The following is a 22,852-nucleotide window of genomic DNA, read 5'->3' on the forward strand; positions in this document are numbered from 1 at the left end:
GTTGCAAAAGAGGTGTAATTTTTTCCTCTAGACCTTTACTCATCAAACTGCCCATATGTTTGACTAGGAAGGAACCCAATCTGATAGTGCTATACTTTTCTTTACTGTGCAAAAGGGAGGATCTTGCTTTCCTTCCAGTATACAGACATATTGTGTATATGCAGCACCTTCTCTAAGTGGTAGGCTTCTTCTAGACATGACTACCTCTTAAGAAAGCCTTAAAAAATTGCCAGGTAAATTGGACACTGCAGCCCAAATTCTACTCTTCAGCCTATCCCTAGCTGTAAAAAAAATTTAAATAGTCCATGAATAATAGTCACTCACCCCCAAGGCATGGATGAGAAAAATTGCATAGGTAGCACAGCTTTGTTTCTGTTTCCTTGTTATACAAGTGTGGTTTTCCCTTCCCAGCCATGTCATCACTGCATAGACATGATGAAACGTGCTATACTTGCATAGCTGGCCTAGGTTAGCTCTACTCAAACTCAGGAGCTCTCTTTGCTTGGGCAATACTAGATCGGGGATTATGAAGCAACACATGACCCTACAAGTGTTCATTGTAAGTCAATATGCACAAGATCCTCTAGTATATCGGCATTTCATTACCTATGAGCTAAAAGAGCTGGGCATAGCCTGTGTTTTACCAATGAGCTTTGTGCAATATATCTGAGTTTTCAAGTTAAAAAAAAGAAAATCCATCTTACTCTCAAGTATGGCTTAGTCTAAGGAGCATGGGCCCAAGGGTCCCTGCTCTGGATCCAGCCACTGCTGCATCTGCTCTGTCGGGGGACAGGCAGGCTCACACATGCCCACATTCAGTGCCGAGCCAACTGGAGCCCTGATCCTTGCTGATGCCACAGAGTATTACTATAATGCAAATAACACACCAGCAACCTCAGCGTATGTCCTATATGCTGTCAGCAGCATGTTCAAAGCAAGTTTAAAAGGAAATGCTTACATCGAGGGCAAAGTTTATACTGTGGCAATAGTGTGACAGCTAACCAGTTGTATCCTACCTAAATGACAGGAGAGAAAGCTCCAGAGCCTGCAATGAACCAGAAAGAATAACTCCAGGCTTCATTTTCCTCATTTCAGACAAAAATGACCTGATCTCAGTTCCAGCACAGATCACAGTGGCTGCTGATATACAAGCCAGTGTCTAACTTTAGAAGCTTTGAAAAACCCTTTTTATTTAGCAGCACTATCTACCCTGAAGAGCAAACATCAGTATGAAAATACTTTTATTTCTCTTCATAATTTTATAATCAGCATAGTCATTACAGTGATAAAAAAGATACAAATTGTCCATAGCTGTAGTTTCAGCAGCAAAAAGGCCTTTGATCTGCATAAAACAAAAGTATATTAGCAAGGGCTATCTGCTCACAGATTTCCAGAAAGATAATACTCCGGTGTGGCTCTTTAGAAACCTCAGATGTACAAAAAATTATCCTAAGGCTCTGCAAATGAAGTCAATAAAACCCCTGACTTTGTCCTTTCTGCATGGTCTCAAACAATAAGGACACAAGGGCAAGGACAAGGAATACCAGAATCATTTGGAATGAATAAATGATAAAACAAATACTTCTACCAACTATGAGTAGTTAACCTATGAAATTCAGAGCTGCAAATCATGGACCTGCACACTAGATTTTGGAAGGAGTGTATAAAGTTTAGTATTGTTTTTTTAATTGCATCTTATAAGAGTTTCATTGCTCAATGTTAATCAACCCCTGTGAAGGTAACCTTGGGAAAGAAACCTACTTTCTAGTTATAACAATCATACTTTTCATTCTCAGGATGTCACCACGGAGATCATCAGATCTATAGAAACCTGGAGAGCAGAGCCTGCCATTTGTCCTCTACAGAGGAAGTGTGTGCTCAGTGTGATGTGGGCACCAGTGCCTTTTCCAGCAGCACTGGAGACAAAGGGACTGAGACTACTGCTCTTCCTGTTAAGCAAAACCCTGTTGTAAGGTGTTAGCAATATATGTAGCCTGTCTACCAATCAGGGCTCCCAAAGGACTTCATCCTGGGGTGACAAGGCTTAGGTATGAAACAGATCCCTGGGGCACAGTTGAGGAAAGCTAACTTTTTGCCAAAAAGCACAGGTCTCCTCACACTTGCAGGAAATAGGAAGAGATAGGCTGTCCAGGATGTGGCTCCAGCATTAGCCTTTCAGAAAAGACTTTCTCTGTGAAGACTGTAGAGCCAGCTAGGGAAAAACCATTTGGAAGACAAAGCTAGTTTTTATTTTTATCCAGTTCCTACTGCAAATTTACTAAGTTTGCCAAGCGTGTTGACTACATGTTCAAAAGACCTCTAAGAAAATTCTTGCCTCCGGCATCTCAGCCATACAGGACAGGCAGGTATTCTCCACTTCAGTCTTCTAGACTTGAAAAGCCTCATGGTTATTTGAGTTTATGATGTCCTTGATTCCTTCTCGAGATACGATCTTCCATATCTAACATCTAGGCCAGAGAAAAGCTATAAGGATGTAAGAAATTAGATAGCATTTCCCTGGTTTTTTTTTTCCCAATGCTTCTGCCACAGGATAATTCCTGGTACTGATTCTGGCACTTTTTCTTGTATGTGCAGCTTAACTTTACGCTGATCTAACTATGTGGAGGGAAGGAAGAATTAATTGTCCGATTTTAAAATCTGCCTTTTCAAATACTTTGAAAATCATTGGAGAAGTGGATTTTGAAGACAAGTTCCATAAAGCCCTGCATAGAAAAGCAGACTTTAAAAACTCCATGAACATAATTATCGTTTCTTTTATTCATGTAAGTGATCTGAACCACTCAGATTCAGTAGCAATGAAAAGAATTCAGTGAACCTGTACCAGAACCATGTTTGAGATGACAAATTTGCTGGCTTCGCATACTGAGCACACTGCTTTTACAGTAAGCTGGTCATTGACTCCTCATGGAAAAAGAGTGGAGGGGTCAGAAGAAACAGAGAGGTAGTGTCTGGATAAGGAAGGAACCTGCTGGTTTGCCTCCTGCCTGTCCTCTGAACTGCCTGCAGGGCCTGTCAGTCCAAGTTGTGAAAACATACCCAGGAAGGACTCCATCTTGCTCTTGCTTTGCTCCCATTGACAGAGCATTCCCTTTACAAACAAAAGTCTGCTAGTCTACTTTTCTAGCTACTTTTCTTAAAATAAATGTTCTTTTCATATGTAAGCAAGTCAAACTGGCCTCTTCCAATGAAGCACAATGCAGTTAACCCCTTTGATATGCTATTAACCTCTGTTGGCAACTCCGCCAGTACATAGGAAATGCTTTAAGGCAGGCAGTTTCTACCCTGCCTTAACTCTGCTTTCATTCACTGCTTTGAAACCTAAAACAATGAGACATGATCAAGAGAGATCAGGAACTCCTTTGCCCTCATACCTCTAACATCTACCCCCGAATACAGCCTCCAGTAAAATCTGGAGAAGACTAGCTCAATGCAAAAATTATTTACTATTAAGTTAAAGACAATCAGAAGCAAAGTGGCACCTCTAACCTTTTGTGGCACCTCTAACCTTGTCCCAGCATTTCTTAGCATACTGAGCGAAGCTGAGCAGGGAGAACAAGTAGTCATTTAGCAGGAGCAAAGCTCCTCGGCTGCTTGAAGTTACTGCAAGCTCCTGGCATACAATTAAAAAGGCTCACAAAAGTGACTCAGGCCTTCCAGGGGAAAAAGGTGAGACTGGATGAGATCAAATAGTACCAGGACGGAAAAACGCTGTTACTCCAGAAGAAGGGAGAGGAGTACAGTTGGGAGAGGCACAGAGAAGCAGGGCCTGGCATCCAGGGAAACTGGTCACACATGTACTTAAGAAGTAGGCAGTAAGCCAGCAATTCTTAAACTACAAGGGGTGTGTACACCTGCACAGGGAGGGTATGCACGCACAAGCCAAATTTGGAAACAAAAGAAGAAAAAAGTCTTGAGAACTGTTAAGGGTGGTCCAGTTTGCTTGCTTACACCATATTAACTTCTTGGCCATTCAAAATTCATGTATAGTAAAGGTGAAAAACTAGGACAAGCCAACCAAAATTAATGCATTCTTCCACGGCAAATACTTGTGGCTAATTTTCTGAAATTAGTTGATGATGCCTTTTGCACGTTCACAAACAGCAAAAATATATTAGATTGCAACATTTTCCAAAGAATTGAGATTTAAAGCATACTGCATTGCACCCATTTTTTCCTACAATATGTAGCATGGAAGTGCTGAAATTGAGATCTCTGCAAATAACAAGGAACAGATTTTGCACTGGCATGCATGAACTACCTCTGATAGCATGTTTCTACCTTGCAAGAAAGGCAACAGGACATTGAAATTTCTTACTCATTTGGACCAGCTAGCAGATAAAACTGCCAGTGGAAATGTTCACCAACGCTGCTGCTCACAGCTGAAAGCTTTAGTAGAGATACCATTATCTTTTTCTAAAAACAATACTGCACGTAGATAGTTTAAAAGGGGAGCTCCCTGGTATCTGAACGGTGTATTCATCTGTTTCAGGACTATTTTCCCTACACGTTGATAAGAACTTATAAATAATTACATATTTGCACAATAAACAGGTCTAAGATGATGCTAATCATTGTTTTAAATTTGCAGGTATTAGAGGTCTAGACATTTTGATATTATCACCCACTATCAGATAACCTAAGTGGATGTGGTGTCTGTATTTAGTTAATCCTAATGTTTCAATGTCCAGTTCCAGCTCCCTTTATATTTAGGCAAGTGCCCACATTTTTGGTGGGGTACAGTAGTCAAGATTAGTGGGCTAGAGAAGAATAACATGTGAAATCAATGCTCACCCAGCCCGGCTTTGTTCTGCATGACTGACCTTAATACCCTCTACATCCACAGCCTTGAACTGTGCATGTCAGGAAGATGTCAGAGCAGCAGGCCACTCGGCTTTGTTTCAAGCAATCACACCCTAGCAGAAATTAATGCTGTATGAACAGTTCACAGCAAAGTTAACTAAATGCTTAGAGAAGAAATGAATTAAAGATTATCTTAATCATATTTGAGAAATATACCTTTTTCTACATGGTACACGGAGAACAGTTTTCTACATATTAGCATAATCATCACCAGCAGAGCACCTTCTTGACCATATTGACTGCTTGTATCATCTCAATATCTTTTAAGTCTTGAGAATGCACATTTTCAGCTTTATTTTTCTATCCAGTATGTTTTTCTTTATATATTCAAATCCTGGTCAGGACTACTTTTTCATGCACAAAACATACTGGAGTTTTACTACTGCAAATTGAAGCTACCAGCACACACAGCAAAAGCAGCATCAGCTAAGCAACCTCATCCACTGCACGTTCAGTCATCTCTCAACGACTACATTACAGGCCTTTGGCGTAACCTAAGCAAAAAGGTTGGGCAGCTCTGGGGTAAAATGAGAACACCTAATAAGAGTGTGACACAGAAAGCAGAATGTCTATCCATGAAAGTAAAGAACAAAAAAATCACCTTTCTTCAACAGTAGAGAGGACATATTTCGGCTACAAAAAGCCTGAACGGGGACCTTGATTCTTCTTTTTCTTTTCTTAAATACGAACCCCTAATCTTGGGCCAAATAAACACTATAGAAACTTCATATTATTTAATCTCTGGTTTACTCTCTAAGTACTTAAGAGATGGCTAATTATTTAGGATGGATATAAGTGCTTCACATCTAAACAAAAGTTTTATACACTGACATTGCTGTACAAACTGCCAAAAAACCTCTAAAAAAAATACATCATAAAATCACTGATGTATTACAGCAAGAGGGCTTTTGAGCATATGAATACATATGAATACATGATTAAACAGGGAATTAGCAATTCTGCAGTGCTTTTCCACTTGAACAACTGTCGCTTTCCTTGTAAGGCTTCTTTGGGTAAAGTCATGCTATACAATGTTCTTCTAAGCTCGGTGGTCTGGAGGAAGAGAGAAACCAAAACTGTCCTTTGACCAGCCTTACTGCTATTCGGCCCACTTTCTAGGATACTATTCTAGCTTGAGAGGACTTAAAAACGCTCTCAGTTTCAGATCTTCTTGTTCAACTAGAAGGGAGCTCAGTGGCAGGTTCAGGAGCTAAGCACTTTGAAACCACACAGAAGACCTGGTGGCCTAATGAAAAAAAAAGGATAACAAACTTCAGTGAAGGTATTCATCCCAGACTATGCCGTTATCATCTATTGTTCCCATGTCTAAGTTTCACGGACCCATCAGTCCCAATCATCTTATCTTGCAAACACATGGAGGCAGCCACCATAAAATATCAAATGTCTTTAGCACAGCTCTGCTCCTCCAATATATCGCCTTGACTTCAGCATCCTGCTGAAGAAGTTGCAAAGAACTACCTTGACAGTGCTATTTAAAACAATATTGCTTTCAGAAAGGACAGTGTCCATTTACAAATCTCAGCAAAAGAAATGTAAAAATCATTTTCAATTTGTGCTCTAAATCTTCTGCCAAATTAACTTTGGAAAAATATATACTACAATTTTACAGAACTTGGATTAACAACAGGTAGAACTAACGCCTCTCAATGCTACTGCATGTGCAATTCTCAAACCTGGAACTTTATAGTTACATTTTTCATTACATATTGAACCAGAAGAAAACTGACGCACATTAAATACATGTGCAGTTGACACCTTCACTTGCACAGCCTGAGGAGAGATCAACCCTCCCAAACCCACAGAGCTTTGCAATACAGATGAGACATCTAAGCACACACTTCAACAAATAATAGGGTTGGACATGGGGCTATAAACACCAAATAAAGCCTTCCCTTTGATCTTTGTAAAATATTTAATGAAATCTCCCCAAAGTGACAAAAATATTACAAAACTGAACTTCAAAAATAGCCCTATTCTCCAATTATCAAAAACTCTAACTTACCCTCCCTTTTCAGGTGACCTTAGCTACTTTTACGCGGGACAAGTAGATCTACTGTGTATTCACAGACCTATTACCTCATTACTTAAATTGCTGAGCTAAATTTACAGTCTAGCAAATTTCATACTTTCTTGAAAAACAGAGGAAGTAAACGGGCAGGGACTTAGCAACAGATGTGTTATAGCATTACAAAATCCACTCTGTATTTGCTGTCCCTCACCTAAGTCAATAATGAATACTTTCAAAGTTCTTTTTAAATTTTCAAAAATAATAACCACTCTAATAGTATTTTGCATTCATTCCACTGAATAGCAATCCTGTAGGAAATAATGTCCAAAGAGATCTGTCTTCATTGTAATATTACTTTAATAGCTAACATGCATTATTCACACTATATGCAAACACGTGATATTAGTCCAACAAGCAGATGACTTGGGAGGCAACTGCTTAAAAAGATGTAATTCACGCATCTTAAGTCAGTCTGACCCACTAGTGTTAGAAGATTTGTTGTTCCACTAAGTTCTCCTCCAGCTAAAGCTGGGGAACGTTTATACGGCCTGTTTTGCTGCATGTTAAACTGGTCAGTGTTTTGGCCATCTTTCTCTTTCAGAGTTTGTTGCATAGGAGAAAAGCGTTCTGTGCAGCCTGCTGTTTTTAACACATGTAAATGCAAAGACAGTTATTTTTCTGTTCTTCAACGACTCTTCTTCTTACTCTTCTGTTCCTCTTTAAGCTCTTTTGCATCACATCTGGACCCCAATGCTGTTAACATTTCTATTGTTGTTAAGTTGGCTCCCTTCATTATCAATCGCTCTCCATCAGCTGTAAAAGGAAAAAATATTGAAGTCACAAACTCCAAGTCACAATTACTTCAGTCTGTAGTTCTGTTTTGCACAAATAAATCCAAACACCCTGCTCATCTTGTCTGATTAGAAGGTTTTCCACTTAGCAAGAATCGGATTATGCAACACCAACAAACAAACATACTAAACCACACACAATACACAGGTAATTTTCATTTCTGTACTGCACTACTGAAAAATCTGAAACATTTATCTAGATATAGTAAGAACACATATTTATGGAGAATGGCTCATACTGTGCCCTCAAAAGCATCTAACAGAAGGCGCAGAAGGCACTAGAAGGCATAACTTTCACACATGGCTCAGCATTTTATCAGCATGTTGTCCACGGTCCGTTTAACATAGTTCTTTAGCCAAAACAATGAATTGATTTACACAATCTGGTGGTTATGATGCAAGAAAACTGAGAGCACTATCATTTCTAGAATTCTGAAAGAAATTAAATTTTAAAACAAGGAGAAGGCAAAAGTTAAGTATTGTACCTAATTGTTTATTTTTTGCAAAATTTGCAGATAAAAAGCCATATTCAAACCTGTATTGTGTAATAGCATGCATGGTGTCAAAGTTCCAGCCTCACGTTTGCTAACTCTTTGCTTGGAAAAAAAAAATAGCTCTTAGAATATGAAGAACTGTAGCTCTTGGTATTAGTGAAATAAATTGTTTTGGTTTTACGCTGTGAAAAACATTAAGCTTTACTGCTTAAGTCTTAATACATCACAGTTAAAGACAAGGATGGGAAAGACAGAGGCATGGGGGAGGGAGAAACAAGCAATGTCAACAGGAAAATAACTAGACTTTCCTCAGCAAAACTGATTACACTCAACACTCTTGACATTTCTACTGATTTATTAAATATATGGAAGTTTAAAGAAAAGGGGGTAGCGAGAATCAATAATAATGAAAACTTTAATGGTCTACATGACATATTGGTCCATTACAGCACAGCAGGAAAGAAGATGCAGCCAGAGAAAAGGACAAAAGCAGATTAGAGCCATCTGTTCACAGCCTAGATTCTGGGCCGCTTCCAGAACTGATGAAATTTCTACCACCAATTCCCTGTCTGCTCACTACATCCTCACAGGAAACCAAGAAATTTGTTGTACATCAGTTGACCTCATTCTGCAAGTCCATCTGCACATGTATGGTCTTTACCCACACGAGCAGTTCCCTTAAACTGTATAGTAAGTCGGTTGCATAAGCACCTAAAAGCATTTAACTTTTCTGTTCTCAAGACTGAGGTGCTTCCACCACAGATGACATAAAAAATTTGTTCACAGAAAGTGAACAGATTCTTACACTAAAACAGAGCTACACTTACTTCCCTAGAACTATACCTGACTGCAAGGTCATACAAGTATGTCACTACAAAAGTAGACTCAACCCTAAAGCTTAGTAGTTCTTTGATCTAAGATCTACCAGATCTAAAACTACAGCACAAAGACACATATGCATGTTTATATAGACAACAGGCTGTTAGTGATTCCCCTGCCCTTCTTTCCTCCCAGCTGCAAAACATTTAGCTGTGCCCCAGAACAAAAAAAAAAACAACCACAGTAAAAGAAAAATATAATCACAGAAAAGACAGTAACATTGTAAGCACACAAAAATGGGAGGGTTTTTTGCAAAGATTAAAAATGAGTTCCTTACCAAACATAACATCTACAAGTGGTTCAGACCCATCATGTCTCACATCAGCAGTCACTTCACAGTTTTTGTTAGTAGCCTGGATTTTTTTATGGCTTATGCATCCAAGAAATTTTCTAAAAGTATATTTGAAAATATATTAAGTATGATATAGACATAAATTATAGTAAGTATATTTCTAAAACTAATTTGAAAATCATGATATTGCTGGGCAACAAAAGTATAATTAAAATAGGATTCTTACTTAATAATTTCAAACAGGTATTTCTTACGAAATAATGACTCTTAAAAACCCAAATGGATACTCCTTATACACTAACACATAAAAAGCATACAAAAGAATTTTGTAAAAATTCAGCACGTGCACTTTCTGTGTTTCAGCTAGAAACCATAAGAAAAAATAGCAAAGTAATTTTCATTTTTCTTTATACACCCTTGCTTGCCAGTGTTTTATTGTTTGGGTTTGAGACAGCATTTATTTATTTAACATCATGGGTCTCCTGCCAATTTCTGAAATGCATGACAGCTACGTGACATTCTGGCAGCTTAAAGACATTCTAAGTTAAGTTGTGCTAGTAAGTTCATTTCAGAAGTAGATGTGTCTGTAAAGCTATTGCAAAATGACATTTTACAATTATTGGTGCTGAACTTGCATCACTCAAGAAGCATAATTACTTAGATTGCTCCAACAGCTAATTACCAAGATAGAACCAGCAACTGTTGCCCCCTCTCTCTTCCCATCACCAGCATTTGGACTAGTGATTACAGACCCTCACCTACAGGCTCAGCAACCGAGAGCGGCATTTCCCTGTGTCGTTTGATAAAGCTAACTGCACATGCCTGCATGCAAGGGCTTAGGCGAGGATACTTCCAAAATCAGCACAAAATTAATGCTACATGGACCCTGGTAACAGGCTAAATTACAAAGCCCTGATAAATGCAAGCCTTCAAAGACCAGCAGTGTGCTCAGGTGGCCAAAAAAGCCAATAACAACTTGGCGTGTATCAGAAATAGTGTGGCCAGCAGCAGTACCGAAGTGATTGTCCCCCTGTACTCAGCACTGGTGAAGCGACACCTCTAATATTGTGTTCAGTTTTGGGCTCCTCAGTACACGAAAGACATTGGGCTGCTGGAGCATGTCCAGAGAAGGGCAACGAAGCTGGTGAAGGATCTGGAACACAAGCGTTATGAGGAGTGGGTGAGAAAGCTGGGACTGTTCAGTCTGCAGACGAGTACACTGAGGGGAGATATTATCACACTCCATAGCTGCCTGAAAGAAGGCTGTAGAGAGGTGGGTGTGGGTCTCTTCTCTCAAATAACAAGTGACAGGACAAGAGGAAATGGACTCAAGTTGCACCAGGGGAGGTTCAGACTGGATATTAGGAATAATTTCTTTACTGAAAGAGTGGTCAAACATTGGAAAAGGCTGCCCAAGGAAGTGGTGGAGTCTCATTCTCTGGAAGTGTTCAAAAAGCTTATATATGCGGCACTTCAGGACATGTTTCAGTAGGCATGGTGGTGTTGGGCTGACAGTTGGACTGGATGATCTTAGAGGTCTTTTCCAAACTCAATGATTCTATGATTCTAAGATCATTGAAGTACAGTGGATGCATAAGTTTGGGAAAAGGATGTTCACCTCCAGAGAGGGAACAACGGATCCTTGTGATTTGCTCCCAGGACATCTTACTTGTTCTGACTACACAGACACTGAGTCCAGGTCACTGCAGCCAACAGCAGCTTCAACAGCTTTGCTTCTGCACCTGCCAGATCTCTGACCTGTGCAGCAGCCAGCTGGGGCGGCTGCTCTCACCACACTTTGACTACCTTCAGGCTCCCACGGGTGTGGAGGGAGCGGGCCTGGGTCAAAACTGCTGGAAAATAAACTCCCCAAGACTCATTCTGGAGTTTCAGAAAGAAAGCATCCTTCGTCAGGCCTAGGCAACACGAGGGAATGATGCCCATCAATCATGCAAGGCGACAAAAGTTGTTACAGAATGCATTTGCTACTTACATGCATATGTATAATTTTCCCCAGATATCTTATGCATATTCTATTACTTTCCAAGGACTAATTTTAATGTCATTATTAACTTTACAACAGTCAGAACTCTTGCTCATTTAGAGCTGGCTCCAGCTCTGCTGACCTTGCATTTGACACAGGGAAAGGCTGCAAACAGAGGTCATTATAGAAGAGACATCTGTTCAGCACAGATTGTACAGAACACAAGATATTATCATCTCCAAAGAACGAACAGTGTCTGGAGAAACACTCTTTGAAAGAAAACGCACTGTTAGAGGGACATTCTATCTAACTGTCAAAAACCCGCAATTACTTAGATGAAACTTAACTCTAGTTTAAATCAAAAATATTCCACTTTCTGTAACAGTAACTACTTCTCGTACCGGGGCAAGGCCGCACTGCGGTCCCATGTGACCCCAACCTCCCCACACACTTCCCTTCCCTAAAATAAACGAAAATACAGGCAAAGTGTCCGCCTCCTCAGGTCGTGCAGGACTCGGAGCCAGAGCCCGCCCTCACCTCGTGCTCTCCACGTTGGGCTCGAAGGGGCAGAAGCGGACCACGATGCTTTTTACCGGCCGCAGCACCACGCTGATCTTGGACGCCATTTCCTTCCTGCCGCTGCGGACTACAACTCCCAGCAGCCCCGGGCGGGAAAGGAAATGGCGGAGGCGCCATGTCCGCCCCGTGGGCGCCTGGGAAGTGTAGTACAGGGCAGCCACGCCCCCCTCGCCCCCCTCCTTACCTCCCGCCCCGTGGTGTCTGCAGCCTCACCCCGACGTGCTGGCTGCAGCCTGGCCCCAAAGTGCTGGCGGCGCCGTCGAGGGAGCCCCTGCCTGGCTGCCATCCCTCTCATCATTGTAAAAAATATAATTCTCATTGTCGGGAGGCTTCCAGTCAGCATCAAGGAGTGTCAATGTCCACTTGAAAACTGTGGGGATCCACAGATCAATAAAGATTTTTGCCTCAGGTTGCACCAGGGGAGGTTCCGATCGGTCATCAGGAAAATATTCTTCACCAGAAGGGTTCTCAGGCGCTGGCAGAGGCTGCCCAGGGAGGTGGTTGAGTCACCGTCCCTGGAGGTATTCAAAAGATGGGTAGATGAGGTGCTTAGGGACATAGAATCATAGGATAGTTAGGGTTGGAAGGGACCTCAAACATCATCCCATTCCACCCCCCCCGCCATGGGTAGGGACACCTCCCATTAGATCAGGCTGCTCAAAGCCCCATCCGACCTGGCCTTGAACACCTCCAGGGATGGGGCAGCCACAGCTTCCCTGGGCAACCTGTGCCAGTGCACCACCCTCATTGCGAAGAAATTCCTCCTTATATCTAGTCTAAATCTGCTCCCCTCCAGTTTATACCCATTGCCCCTAGTCCTATAACTACAAGCCTTGGTGAACAGTCTCTCCCCATCTTTCTTGTAGCCCCTTGAAGAAGAATTGATGATCTCAAAGATCTTTTCCAATTTAGTGATTCTATGCTTCTATGATTAATCCCCACAGTGTAAATGGTTGCTGTTCAGCCCCGGTGATGTGAGGTAGCAGGGCGTTGGTTACTAGCCTGGTTCCAAAGGGTCAGATTGTCCAGACAGGGTTTCTGAATGTTTGAAATATACCAAAGAATCTTCTCTGTATCACTCAAACCAGAAGAAATCATGGCAATTTTTGCTTTGTCTTTGAATAACTGGCATTATATCCACATATTCACCCTGATCTCGAAGGGATGCCAGCCACCTGCCTGACGAGCATCACACAACAACCTGAGGCAATTGGGACCAGGCTCATTCATGGCTGTAGATGGAGAGGGGCCAACCCATCGCAGCTTCTCTCCTGGCTTGCTAACACAGCAGGAACAGTTGGGGGAAAAGGCACACTTCTGGCATAAAATTGTAATAAAAGACCTCCTCTGGGATGTGAAGCAGAAGCAGCATATCCTTGTGCCATTAAGATTGCATGCAGGAGGCAGAGGGCTTGGGAAATTCTTATGGGAAGTTAGCGCATGTAAGCTGGGTTTGTTTTCTTTCTATTAAATCTGTCCCTATGATGTGACAGCTTTTGATGTCTTCCAGAAGTGGTTTATTTAATACAATTGAATAGACATGGATATTAATGAGGACAAATAAGGAGTAGGCAATACAGGTCGGGATAAATTCGAGGCAATATTTTGCCTTCAAGCAGAAGAAAGACTCGTAAAAGGCAGTGTTATTGGAAGTGGATCTATTTTTCTTTTTTTCTGATAGATCACAGAATCACAGGATTATGGAATGACCAGACTTCGAAAGGACCGCTGAAGATCATGTAGTCCAACCTCAATGCTAAAGCGGGTTCACCTACAGCAGAGTGCACAGGAACCTGTCCAGGTAGGTTTTGAATATCTCCAGTGAAGGAGATTCCACAATCCCTCTGGGCAGCCTGTTCCAGTCCTCTGTCACCCTCACAGTAAAGAAGTTTTTCGTCATGTGCAGGTGGAACTTATGTGTTCTAGTTTATGCCTGTTGCCCCTTGTATTGTTGCTAGGCACCACTGAAGAGAGCGCCCATCCTCCTGACAACCACCCTTTAGACATTTCTAAGCATTGGTAAGATCTCCTCTCAGTCTTCTCCGGGCTGAACAGACCCAGGTCTCTCAGCCTTTCCTCATAAAAGAGATGCTCCAGTTCCCTAATCACCCTCGTGGCCCTCCGCTAGACTGTATCCAATGGTTCCTTGTCTTTCTTGAGCTGGAGAGTCCAGAACTGGGCACAGGACTCCAAATGCGGCCTCAGTGGGGCAGAGTAGAGCAGCAGAATGACCCGTTAGACTCAGCAGTTGCACATCCATCCTTTGACAGAGGTTCTTGGATGCTGTTGTGGTTGGTGTCAGCTGTGCGTTTCCACTAGATGGCAGGAACCCCCTGACAAAAGGCGGCAGCCGTCTCACCGCTGGGTTCTGCTCCCCAGCACTGAGAGCTTCTTAGCGACGGTTAGGGATGGGGTGGGATAAACCCGACAGGAACGGCATTTGAAAACACGGGGTGAATTTCTGAGGAATGTTCAATAAGGACCCCAGCTTCCAATCTGCAGGAGCTGTGTTAAATACCTAGCATCCCTTGTTAGAAGATTATCTTTGTTCATTGCAAGTCCTCTTTTTTAAAAAATCACAGTCATTGAGAAAATTCATCATCTTCACTGAGACTCAGACAAGAGAAATTAAGTAGCAAAATCAAACACAAGTGGAGACAACGTAATTTTAATGTTTAATGATATTATTCTTTTTTGTATCATAGCCTTTTCATTATGGAAAAAAACACATTTTGGTGAGATATCTTTTGAAAGACTCCACTGTAACCAATAAATGGCTGATTTAAATAGGATTTTTTTCCTCTTTAGTAGGATCAGATACATAACCAGGCAAATAGAGTATTTTACATTTAGAAAGCAAATGTAAATTACAGAATTTCAACATATCTTTCTTCATTATAACATGAAGAGCTTGATGTATTCCATTTAAAATCTGTAGCAAAATTTCCATTAACTTCTGTAGCAGCACTAAAGGAATCAGCAAAAGACTGGGAAAGAAAGAAAGAAAGAATGATCACTGATATTTCTAAGGGGTCCATTGTCCACACTGCTGCTACAATGCATAGCATTAAGATAAAAACTTGAAAATATGCATGGCAAAACCATCCAGGATCATGGAACAGATTCTCCTAGAAGCTATGCTAAAGCTCATGGAAGACAGGGAGGTGATTAGAGACAGCCAGCATGACTTCAGCAAGGGCAGGTCCTGCCTGACTAATCTACTTGCTTTCTATGATGGCGTAACCATATCAGTGGACAAGGGAAAACCAACAGGTGTAATCTATCAGGACTTCCGTAAAGCCTTTGACACAGTCCCCCACAACTTCCTTCTCTCTAAATTGGAGAGATGCAGATTTGATGGGTGGACTGTTCGGTGGATAAGGAATTGGTTGGATAGTCACATTCATAGAGTAGTAGTCAACGTCTCAATGTCTAGAGGGAGATCCATGACAAGTGGTGTTCCTCAGGCGCCCCTACTGGAACCAGTGCTGTCTAATATTTTCATCAAGGATGTAGACAGCAAGACTGGGTGTGCCCTCAGCAAGTTTGCAGATGACACCAAGCTGAGTGGTGCAGTTGTCACATCAGAAGGACGGGGTGTCATCCAGACATGATAAGCTGGAGAAGTGGGCCTGTGTGAACCTCATGAGGTTCAACAAGGTCAAGTGCAAGGTCCTACACTTGGGTCAGGGCAATCTACGGTTTCACTACAAGATGAGGGATGATGTGATCGAGAGCACTCCTGCAGAGAAAGACTTGGGGGTGCTGGTTGATGAGAAGCTCGACATGCATTGCTTGGCAATGCATGCTTGCAGCCCAGAAGGCCAACTGTATCCTGGGCTGCATCAAAAGAATCGTGGCCAGCAGGTCGAGGGAAGTGATTCTGCCCCTCTATTCCTCTCTTGTGAGACCTCATCTGGAATACTGTGTCCAGTTCTAGAATCCTCAATGTAAGAAGGATATGGAACTGTTGGAACAGGTCCAGAGGAGGCCTACAAAGATGATCGGAGGGCTGGAGCACCTTCCCTATGAGGACAGGCTGAGAGAGTTAGGGTTGTTCAGCCTGAAGAAGAGAAGGCTCCGGGGAGAGCTTATAGTGGTCTTCCAGTAACCTGAAGGGGAAGTACAAGAAAACTGGGGAGGGACTTTGTCGTTATAGGATGAGAGGGAATGGCTATAAATTGAAGAGGGGCAGATTTAGACTAGACATTAGGAAGAAATTCTTCCAGATGAGAGTGGTGAGACACTGGAAAAGGCTGCCCAGAGAATTTGTGGATGCCCCCTCCCTGGAAGTGTTTAAGGCCAGGTTGGATGGGGCCTTGAGCAGCCTGGTCTGGTGGAGGGTGTCCCTGCCCATGGCAGGGGGTTGGAACTGGATGATCTTTAACATCACTTGCAGCCTAAATCATTCTATGACTCTATGAAAACCAGATTTATAGTTGCTCTAATGCATTTTTATAGTAATTGCATGAAGATTGTTTAGCTTACGTTGCACAATTAAATGAAGAGAAAATTTTATTTACTCCTTTCCACACTTGATCAGTTAACTTTTTAACATTTATTGTCAGCAGTAACAGTTTCATCTTTCCCCTTAAGTCATCTCTTCAGAATAACCAAAAAACATCTCTGCTTTTTCAACTAAATTTTAATTTTTTTGAAGTTCAAGAGATTCACAATAATAGGAAAGAACAGGTATGTGGTAACTGAAAGGCTTCCCCTCAAACAGTAGACTGTATCTGTGAAATGAAATCAAGGGACTGTGAGTAGGAATATCCTATCTTCAAATGCTACCTTACCTGTTGACAACTAAGTCTTTCTCCACACTTAGTCTAGGTGGCATAGTTTTTTTCTGATGGTAATTTTGGTGAAAGTGCTAACTTTTCCATTTACTAAATTAGACAGATAACAACAAAGTAACACAGCTTTTTAAAAAAAAAACCCAAACATTTCTCCATCTGCCTCTAAACCCAGTTTGTAGTTAACCGCAATATGTAGGACTACCCTCAATTTATACCAGAGTAACTCCAGCTGACAATATTTAAATGTCATTTCAGGAAAGCTCACAATTTATCCATGAAAGACCTTGAATCCGTCTCTCTAGCTCCAGCAAGTAATCCAGGAACTCTCAGATGTCTACATTTGAGACTGTTCTCTGGAGGCATCTTTGGGAAACTGAATGATTCATGATTCTTATACTGAGTGATAATCGTACACATTCATAAATAATAGTAAAATGAAGAGGCATAAATATTATATTATTGTAATAGAAACAATTTTAGTATTCCTTTCACTAAGCTGATATTTTTTATTATAAATGCTTCCTCATCCCAAGTCTACAGGTTTTCATGTAATCAGTTTCACTGAAGTGTAGTCACAAGCCCATAGATGATTTATACCTAAGCACCATACTTGGCAAGGAAAAAATGCAGACATGTTTTACACTTTAATTATGAAGTTGGGCAGAAAGGGACTACAATATTAATTATATGAAGTCCATGTTCCTCTTTTCTCATTGATCCTCCCAGGTCTCTTAGACCCAGGGAGAGTTCTTCTGCTTTTTCCTCTCTTCCTTATTTTTCACTTTCATTTTCTGTAATGTTTTCTAACTCTAGAAAGACTCACATTTCAGAGCTTTTGGAATGCAATACCCTCATAGTTTGGAGATGCCTAGCTTTAGCACCTTGGCTCTGTCTTTTCATTGCACTTTAGTTAATAGTTTCCTTCAAATCTGGTGATCTTCCAGATTCTTCCAAAACATGGCATGAGAGAGCTCTCAGTGCTGCATTTCAGGTATGTTATTATACCTCCATGCACTTACTTGGTTGAGGAGTCTTCTTCTGCTAGTCTTCAACTGATTTCTTCCTCTGCATCTTTAGCCTTTTTTCCTGGATCTTTTCCTAAGTCTTATCATAAATGCCAATGGCCCAGAATTCAGCAATCAAAATGTCCTGTCTGCACATCTAATTATAATGCTGTGTAGTCCAGGAATAAAATATAATGCTGCCTTCAGGGCAGTGACTAGTACCGAGGAGAACTGAGCCAACACAAATCCAGCAGTCTGCCTGTTTTGCACTAAGGTGATGCTTCCAGATGGCCACCCAGAAGAGTCTCTTTGAGAAAGATGGTGTGCTGGGCCTGACAGGAGAAACAAATTATTTCTGGATACAGAAAAACACTCTGACAAGTGCAGTATCATGGAGCATAGCTTCACAAAAGCAATGGACAGAGATGGTCAAGATCACAAAGGACGTGTAGGAAGTCATTATAAAATAATAGTGCCACATTGAAAGACACATTAGGTTGAATTCCCTACCATACCAGAGGAACACTGCCTATAGTCATAAAAATATAAACCAGTCTGTGCTTTCTGTCTGGTTTTGTTTTTTTCCTTGAACTGAATATTCTTACACCATATGTCAGCTGCTGAATTTTAAAAATATTTCCCTAAAGAGAAGAGCTCTTCAAGGTCCTGTATTCTCTGAAAACTGCAGAACTGAAACATAGTTTTATACTAACAGTGCTGCTAATTTTGCATATACTTTTAAAACCGACTAATAGTTATATTCTGTTAATGTGGCTTTCAGAAATAAAACTAAACTTAACCAGCAAAGGTGCTTGGTTTATAATTCATTCTGAAATAGTAACTCTGCGTATCAGTTAAGAAAAGCTTTCATGGGAGTGAACAGATTCCCTAGTTGCTCTTTCCTCCTCTGCAAACTTATATTTCTGTTGCCTGAGGTTAACAATAGCCAGCAGAAATGTTTGCTAAAATAATGTACGGCATTTAAGTGGCTGAGAACATACTGTACTAGTTCCTAACTTTTGTAGCTTAATTTTTTGAGGATAATACTGACCTTTTTCAAGCTATGCTTGAGACAGAGCAAAAGCTTTAATTCATGGATTTTTACTTCCCTGTGTAAAAAGTACTATATTGAATACAAGCAGCTATCATTTGGGTTTTTATGTTGTTTTAAAATATGGAGTTTCTTCCAGCAAAGAAAGTTCATTATCATTACAGGGCACAAAGATGAGCTGAAACCAATGGCAACCACCCAAGGTGAACACCTCAGTCCTTGAGGTCTGGAATCTGTGCTTGAAACTCCAAGTTGGTCACATGTATATAGTTTTACTTTAAAGGTCCTTGCATGTGGTCATCCATGGGTATGTTTCCATTTGACAGACCTAAATCTAAGAAAGAGATTGTCATAATTTAAGAGGGAAAAATTTTCCAGAAGAGCATAATTTGGAGAAAGGAGTTATATTGGAATTTGAACTATATGTTCACATGCTTGCTGAAGGTTTGTCTGTGCATTGAATAACTTGTTATAGATTTTGTGGAGCTCAGTAGCATATTGAAACTTGTACTGCTTTGCTAAGGACATACTTCAGTGTTGTAATACTGAATAAGCAAAGCAGTTTGTTTTCACTGTCATCTGCTAAGAATAGCCATGCCTATAGATTGATGTCTTAAGTTATTAGTATTGTCAGCAAACTATAATAATATTGCTCAATTGAACGTGGTGACCAGCCAATTGAGTCTCTCTATGCACATTGATTCTTACCATGGTAACTTTCACCTGATATTCTACAAGCTTATTTGTGCACCAGTTTTATCTTCTATTTTTATAGTGTTCAAGAAGGTATCTAGGCATTACTTACACATAAACCATAGAATACCTTGTTGTGGTTTGAGTTAAAGTAGGACCAGCTTCCAGCTCTTAATTTAGTTACTCTAAGTAACTTCATTTCTCCTAACACTAACTGCATGTTTTTGAGACAGTGTTCTTCTCTAAAGTGATAACACAGGGCATTGGTATGCAGAAAGGCCAGTGCTTATATTTAACCAAGGCCATCCTCAAGCTGGTGGAAAAGGAGCTGCACCTGTGAGGAGGGAAAAATGACCCTAAAGTGACCCTAAACTGGCCAACAGAGTATCCCATCCCATATACGTTATACTCGGTACAAATTTGAGAGATCATGAGAGTCTCGCTCTCTTCTACGATGGCCAACATCCAGTGTGGACCTCGTTTGTGTGGTGACTCCCAGATCTGTGTGTTCCTGAATACAGTTCCTGAGTCCAGCTCCCTCCTAGACACGGACCCATTCCCGCATGCCTGCTCTGTGGTATTTGTGGTGAAATATAGTCATCGAGGGGTGGGCTGGGGACGCGATCTGTTTATATTTTATTTTTATATTTGATTACTTTCTAATAATTTGCATTGTTATCATTATAATTTCATTAAAGCTGTAATTCTAGTTTCCAACTCATAAGACTTTTCCCTTATTTCCCTCTCCCCTTTCCCTGCAGGATGTGGGGGGGAAGGGATTTTGGAGGTTCAACTGCACAGCTTTGGCTGCCGACTTTGCCAACTCGTGACATACCTACTTAGCACAGATGAAGCTGAAACATAGATTGTCAGTCAGCAGACCTAAAGGAACTACATGCCAAAGCAGGGGATTTTTTATCTAGCCATTTTCTTTAACAAGTTTATTTTAATTTTATCTGTTTATGAATGTAAGTAAAAGATATCTCCTCAACAGAGAGGGGATTCTCATTGTAAAAAATTCTTATTATCTTTGTGACTAGAAAACAATATTTCTTTGAACTCTAAATTTAAGTATGCCATGTATACTTTGCATGAAGCTCTTTCTGTTTGTAATCCTATGCTCAGTTATGAAAAACCCCTAGGAACTGCTTCATTAATCTGTTGGTCTTGGGTTATATGAGAATAACAGACATATGTTTGGTTAAAAGCCTGCATAGCACAGGGAGAGTATGATTCAGTTGGTTTGACACAAGAATTCCAGATGCAACGCAGTCAAATGATATGTACAGACATGCTGCAGCAATTAGTAGAATAAAGGTCTGAGCCGTTTTGAAGTATTTGTCAGGTGTCTCCTTATGTGATTATAATAATAGTGCAATAATTACATTGTTCTGTACTAATTAAAGTAAGTATGTTAGAAGATAGAGGAGAACAAATAAGATAATGCAGGAGTTGTTATACATACAGAAACTACATTATATAAACAATAGTCAACAGATGACAATTTAGATACATATTCCCAGGGATATCACATTACACAGGTGAAATTAGGACTATGGAATGCCATACAAATAGCAAAACTTGTGAATTTTATTTTAACATATATTGCCAGTTAATATTGGAATGAAGCAAATATCTTTTCAAAATGTAGTGCTCTTCAACCTGTGGACCCCATGTCATCTATTAACTATTTGTAGTGGTTTCATGAAGTATTATTTTAAAAATATAATTCTTATTGTTGGCAGGCTTCCAGTCAGAATCAAGGAGTCTCGATGTCCCCTTGAAAATTGTGAGGATCCACAGATCAATAAAGATTAATCACCATAGTGTAAATGGTTGCTGTTCAGCCCCGGTGATATGAGATAGCATAGTGTTGGTTACTAGGCTGGCTCCAAAGGGTCAGATTCTCCAGACAGGGTTTCTGAATTTTTAAAAATATTTAAGATTCTTCTCTGTATCACTCAAACCAGAAGAAATCGTGGCAATTTTTGCTATCTTGAATAACTGACGGCATATCCACATTTCATCCCTCTTTAACTGCTTTCACTAAGTTAAACATCTCAAGGCCCTTGGAATAATCAATTTAATCCTTACATTTATACACTTTCTTGTATGAAGTATGTACACACTAAACAGAGAATGTATGAGTCAGAGATATCAAACATTTCTGTTTAGTTTTGGGCTTATAATACTTTTTGTTCTGAGATTGCTAGATCAAATTTCACTTAGGACAGTCACATTTTCCTCTCTAGTATTTATTGATAAAAATTCACCAACACTATAAAACTAGAAATATTTGCAATACATTTCTTTTTTATGCTGTTTTCCCATTGTTAAGTGAATGCACAATATAGAAAGACAAGACATTAAGAATTATAAATAAAATTTATTTTCAAAAGATCATTTCTAGCAGTAAGAGAATTAATCTCTGCTTCTCAAAGCCTTATTGAGACACTTAGTGAAAAATCAAACATTTGTGACCAGGTATCACCCTACTAAAATAGCTCTACAGAGATTAAAGCAAAAATTCAAGGGATAACCACTTCAAAATGAAGGCAGAGCAATTGTTAAATTAGCCACATTTAGTCAATCTCTATTATTCCTGCAATAAGGGAGTATGCATTCATTTAATGTCTACTGTAGTCCCCCCAACAAGTCTATATCACCGAAGAAATAATGAAACGGCATTTTCCAAAGCGGCTTTTTCTTGAAAAATGCATCAGTACCGTGTTCACTCCAAGTATAATAACAATGTGAGTTTGAGGAGATACAAGCTGTTCGTGTCTGTGCATCCCTTGTACAGCAGAAGCTGAGTTTATTGACACTACTGGAATTATAGTGGTGTCTGACCTTTCATAGCCCGCTCCCATGCTACAGGCACAAAACAGGTTTGTCTCTGCAGACACTCTGTTGTCTAAACTAATAAGAGTGATGCTCTTGCCCTGGCTGCACAGAAAGGTGCACACCATTTGAGAAAGGCAGCAATACACAGCAAAGAGGCAACTGCCCGTGGCTTCTCACAAAATATGTTTACAACAGCAGGCAGCTCCTGTAGAACAGTTGTGATGAGCCGAAGGTCTCTCCCTCCTCACCCTGCTTGCCCACAGTAGCTAACAACCCTGCTCTGCCTGTTATGGGGGTTTCATGTTAACTGTCTGTCATCAAGCAGAGGTAATCAACTCAGAGGAACAGATTCTTTCCCTGTCTTATTCAATTATATATAACATACTTCAGTTATTGATTGGTGATATTTGGTAGTGACATATTTAAGTTTTAAATCCTTTGTGTTACTCACCATCTTAATAAGCTGCTCCTG

At 40.5% G+C, this 22,852-nt stretch overlaps 1 protein-coding gene across 1 annotated transcript; it reads right to left on the reverse strand.

The window, feature by feature from the left end:
* Positions 1-1,287: 1,287 nt before the first annotated feature.
* MRPL53 (mitochondrial ribosomal protein L53) lies at positions 1,288-12,057 on the reverse strand. Its single transcript, XM_009570933.2, has 3 exons — positions 11,948-12,057; positions 9,412-9,524; positions 1,288-7,723 (listed from the first exon to the last, which is right to left on the reverse strand). Exons 1-3 carry the CDS (start codon positions 12,034-12,036, stop codon positions 7,596-7,598), a joined length of 330 nt encoding a protein of 109 aa, XP_009569228.2. The 5' UTR covers positions 12,037-12,057; the 3' UTR covers positions 1,288-7,595.
* Positions 12,058-22,852: the final 10,795 nt, after the last annotated feature.

This window comes from Cuculus canorus, chromosome 2 (genome assembly GCF_017976375.1).
Source record: "Cuculus canorus isolate bCucCan1 chromosome 2, bCucCan1.pri, whole genome shotgun sequence".
Classification (NCBI taxonomy): Eukaryota; Metazoa; Chordata; class Aves; order Cuculiformes; family Cuculidae; genus Cuculus; species Cuculus canorus.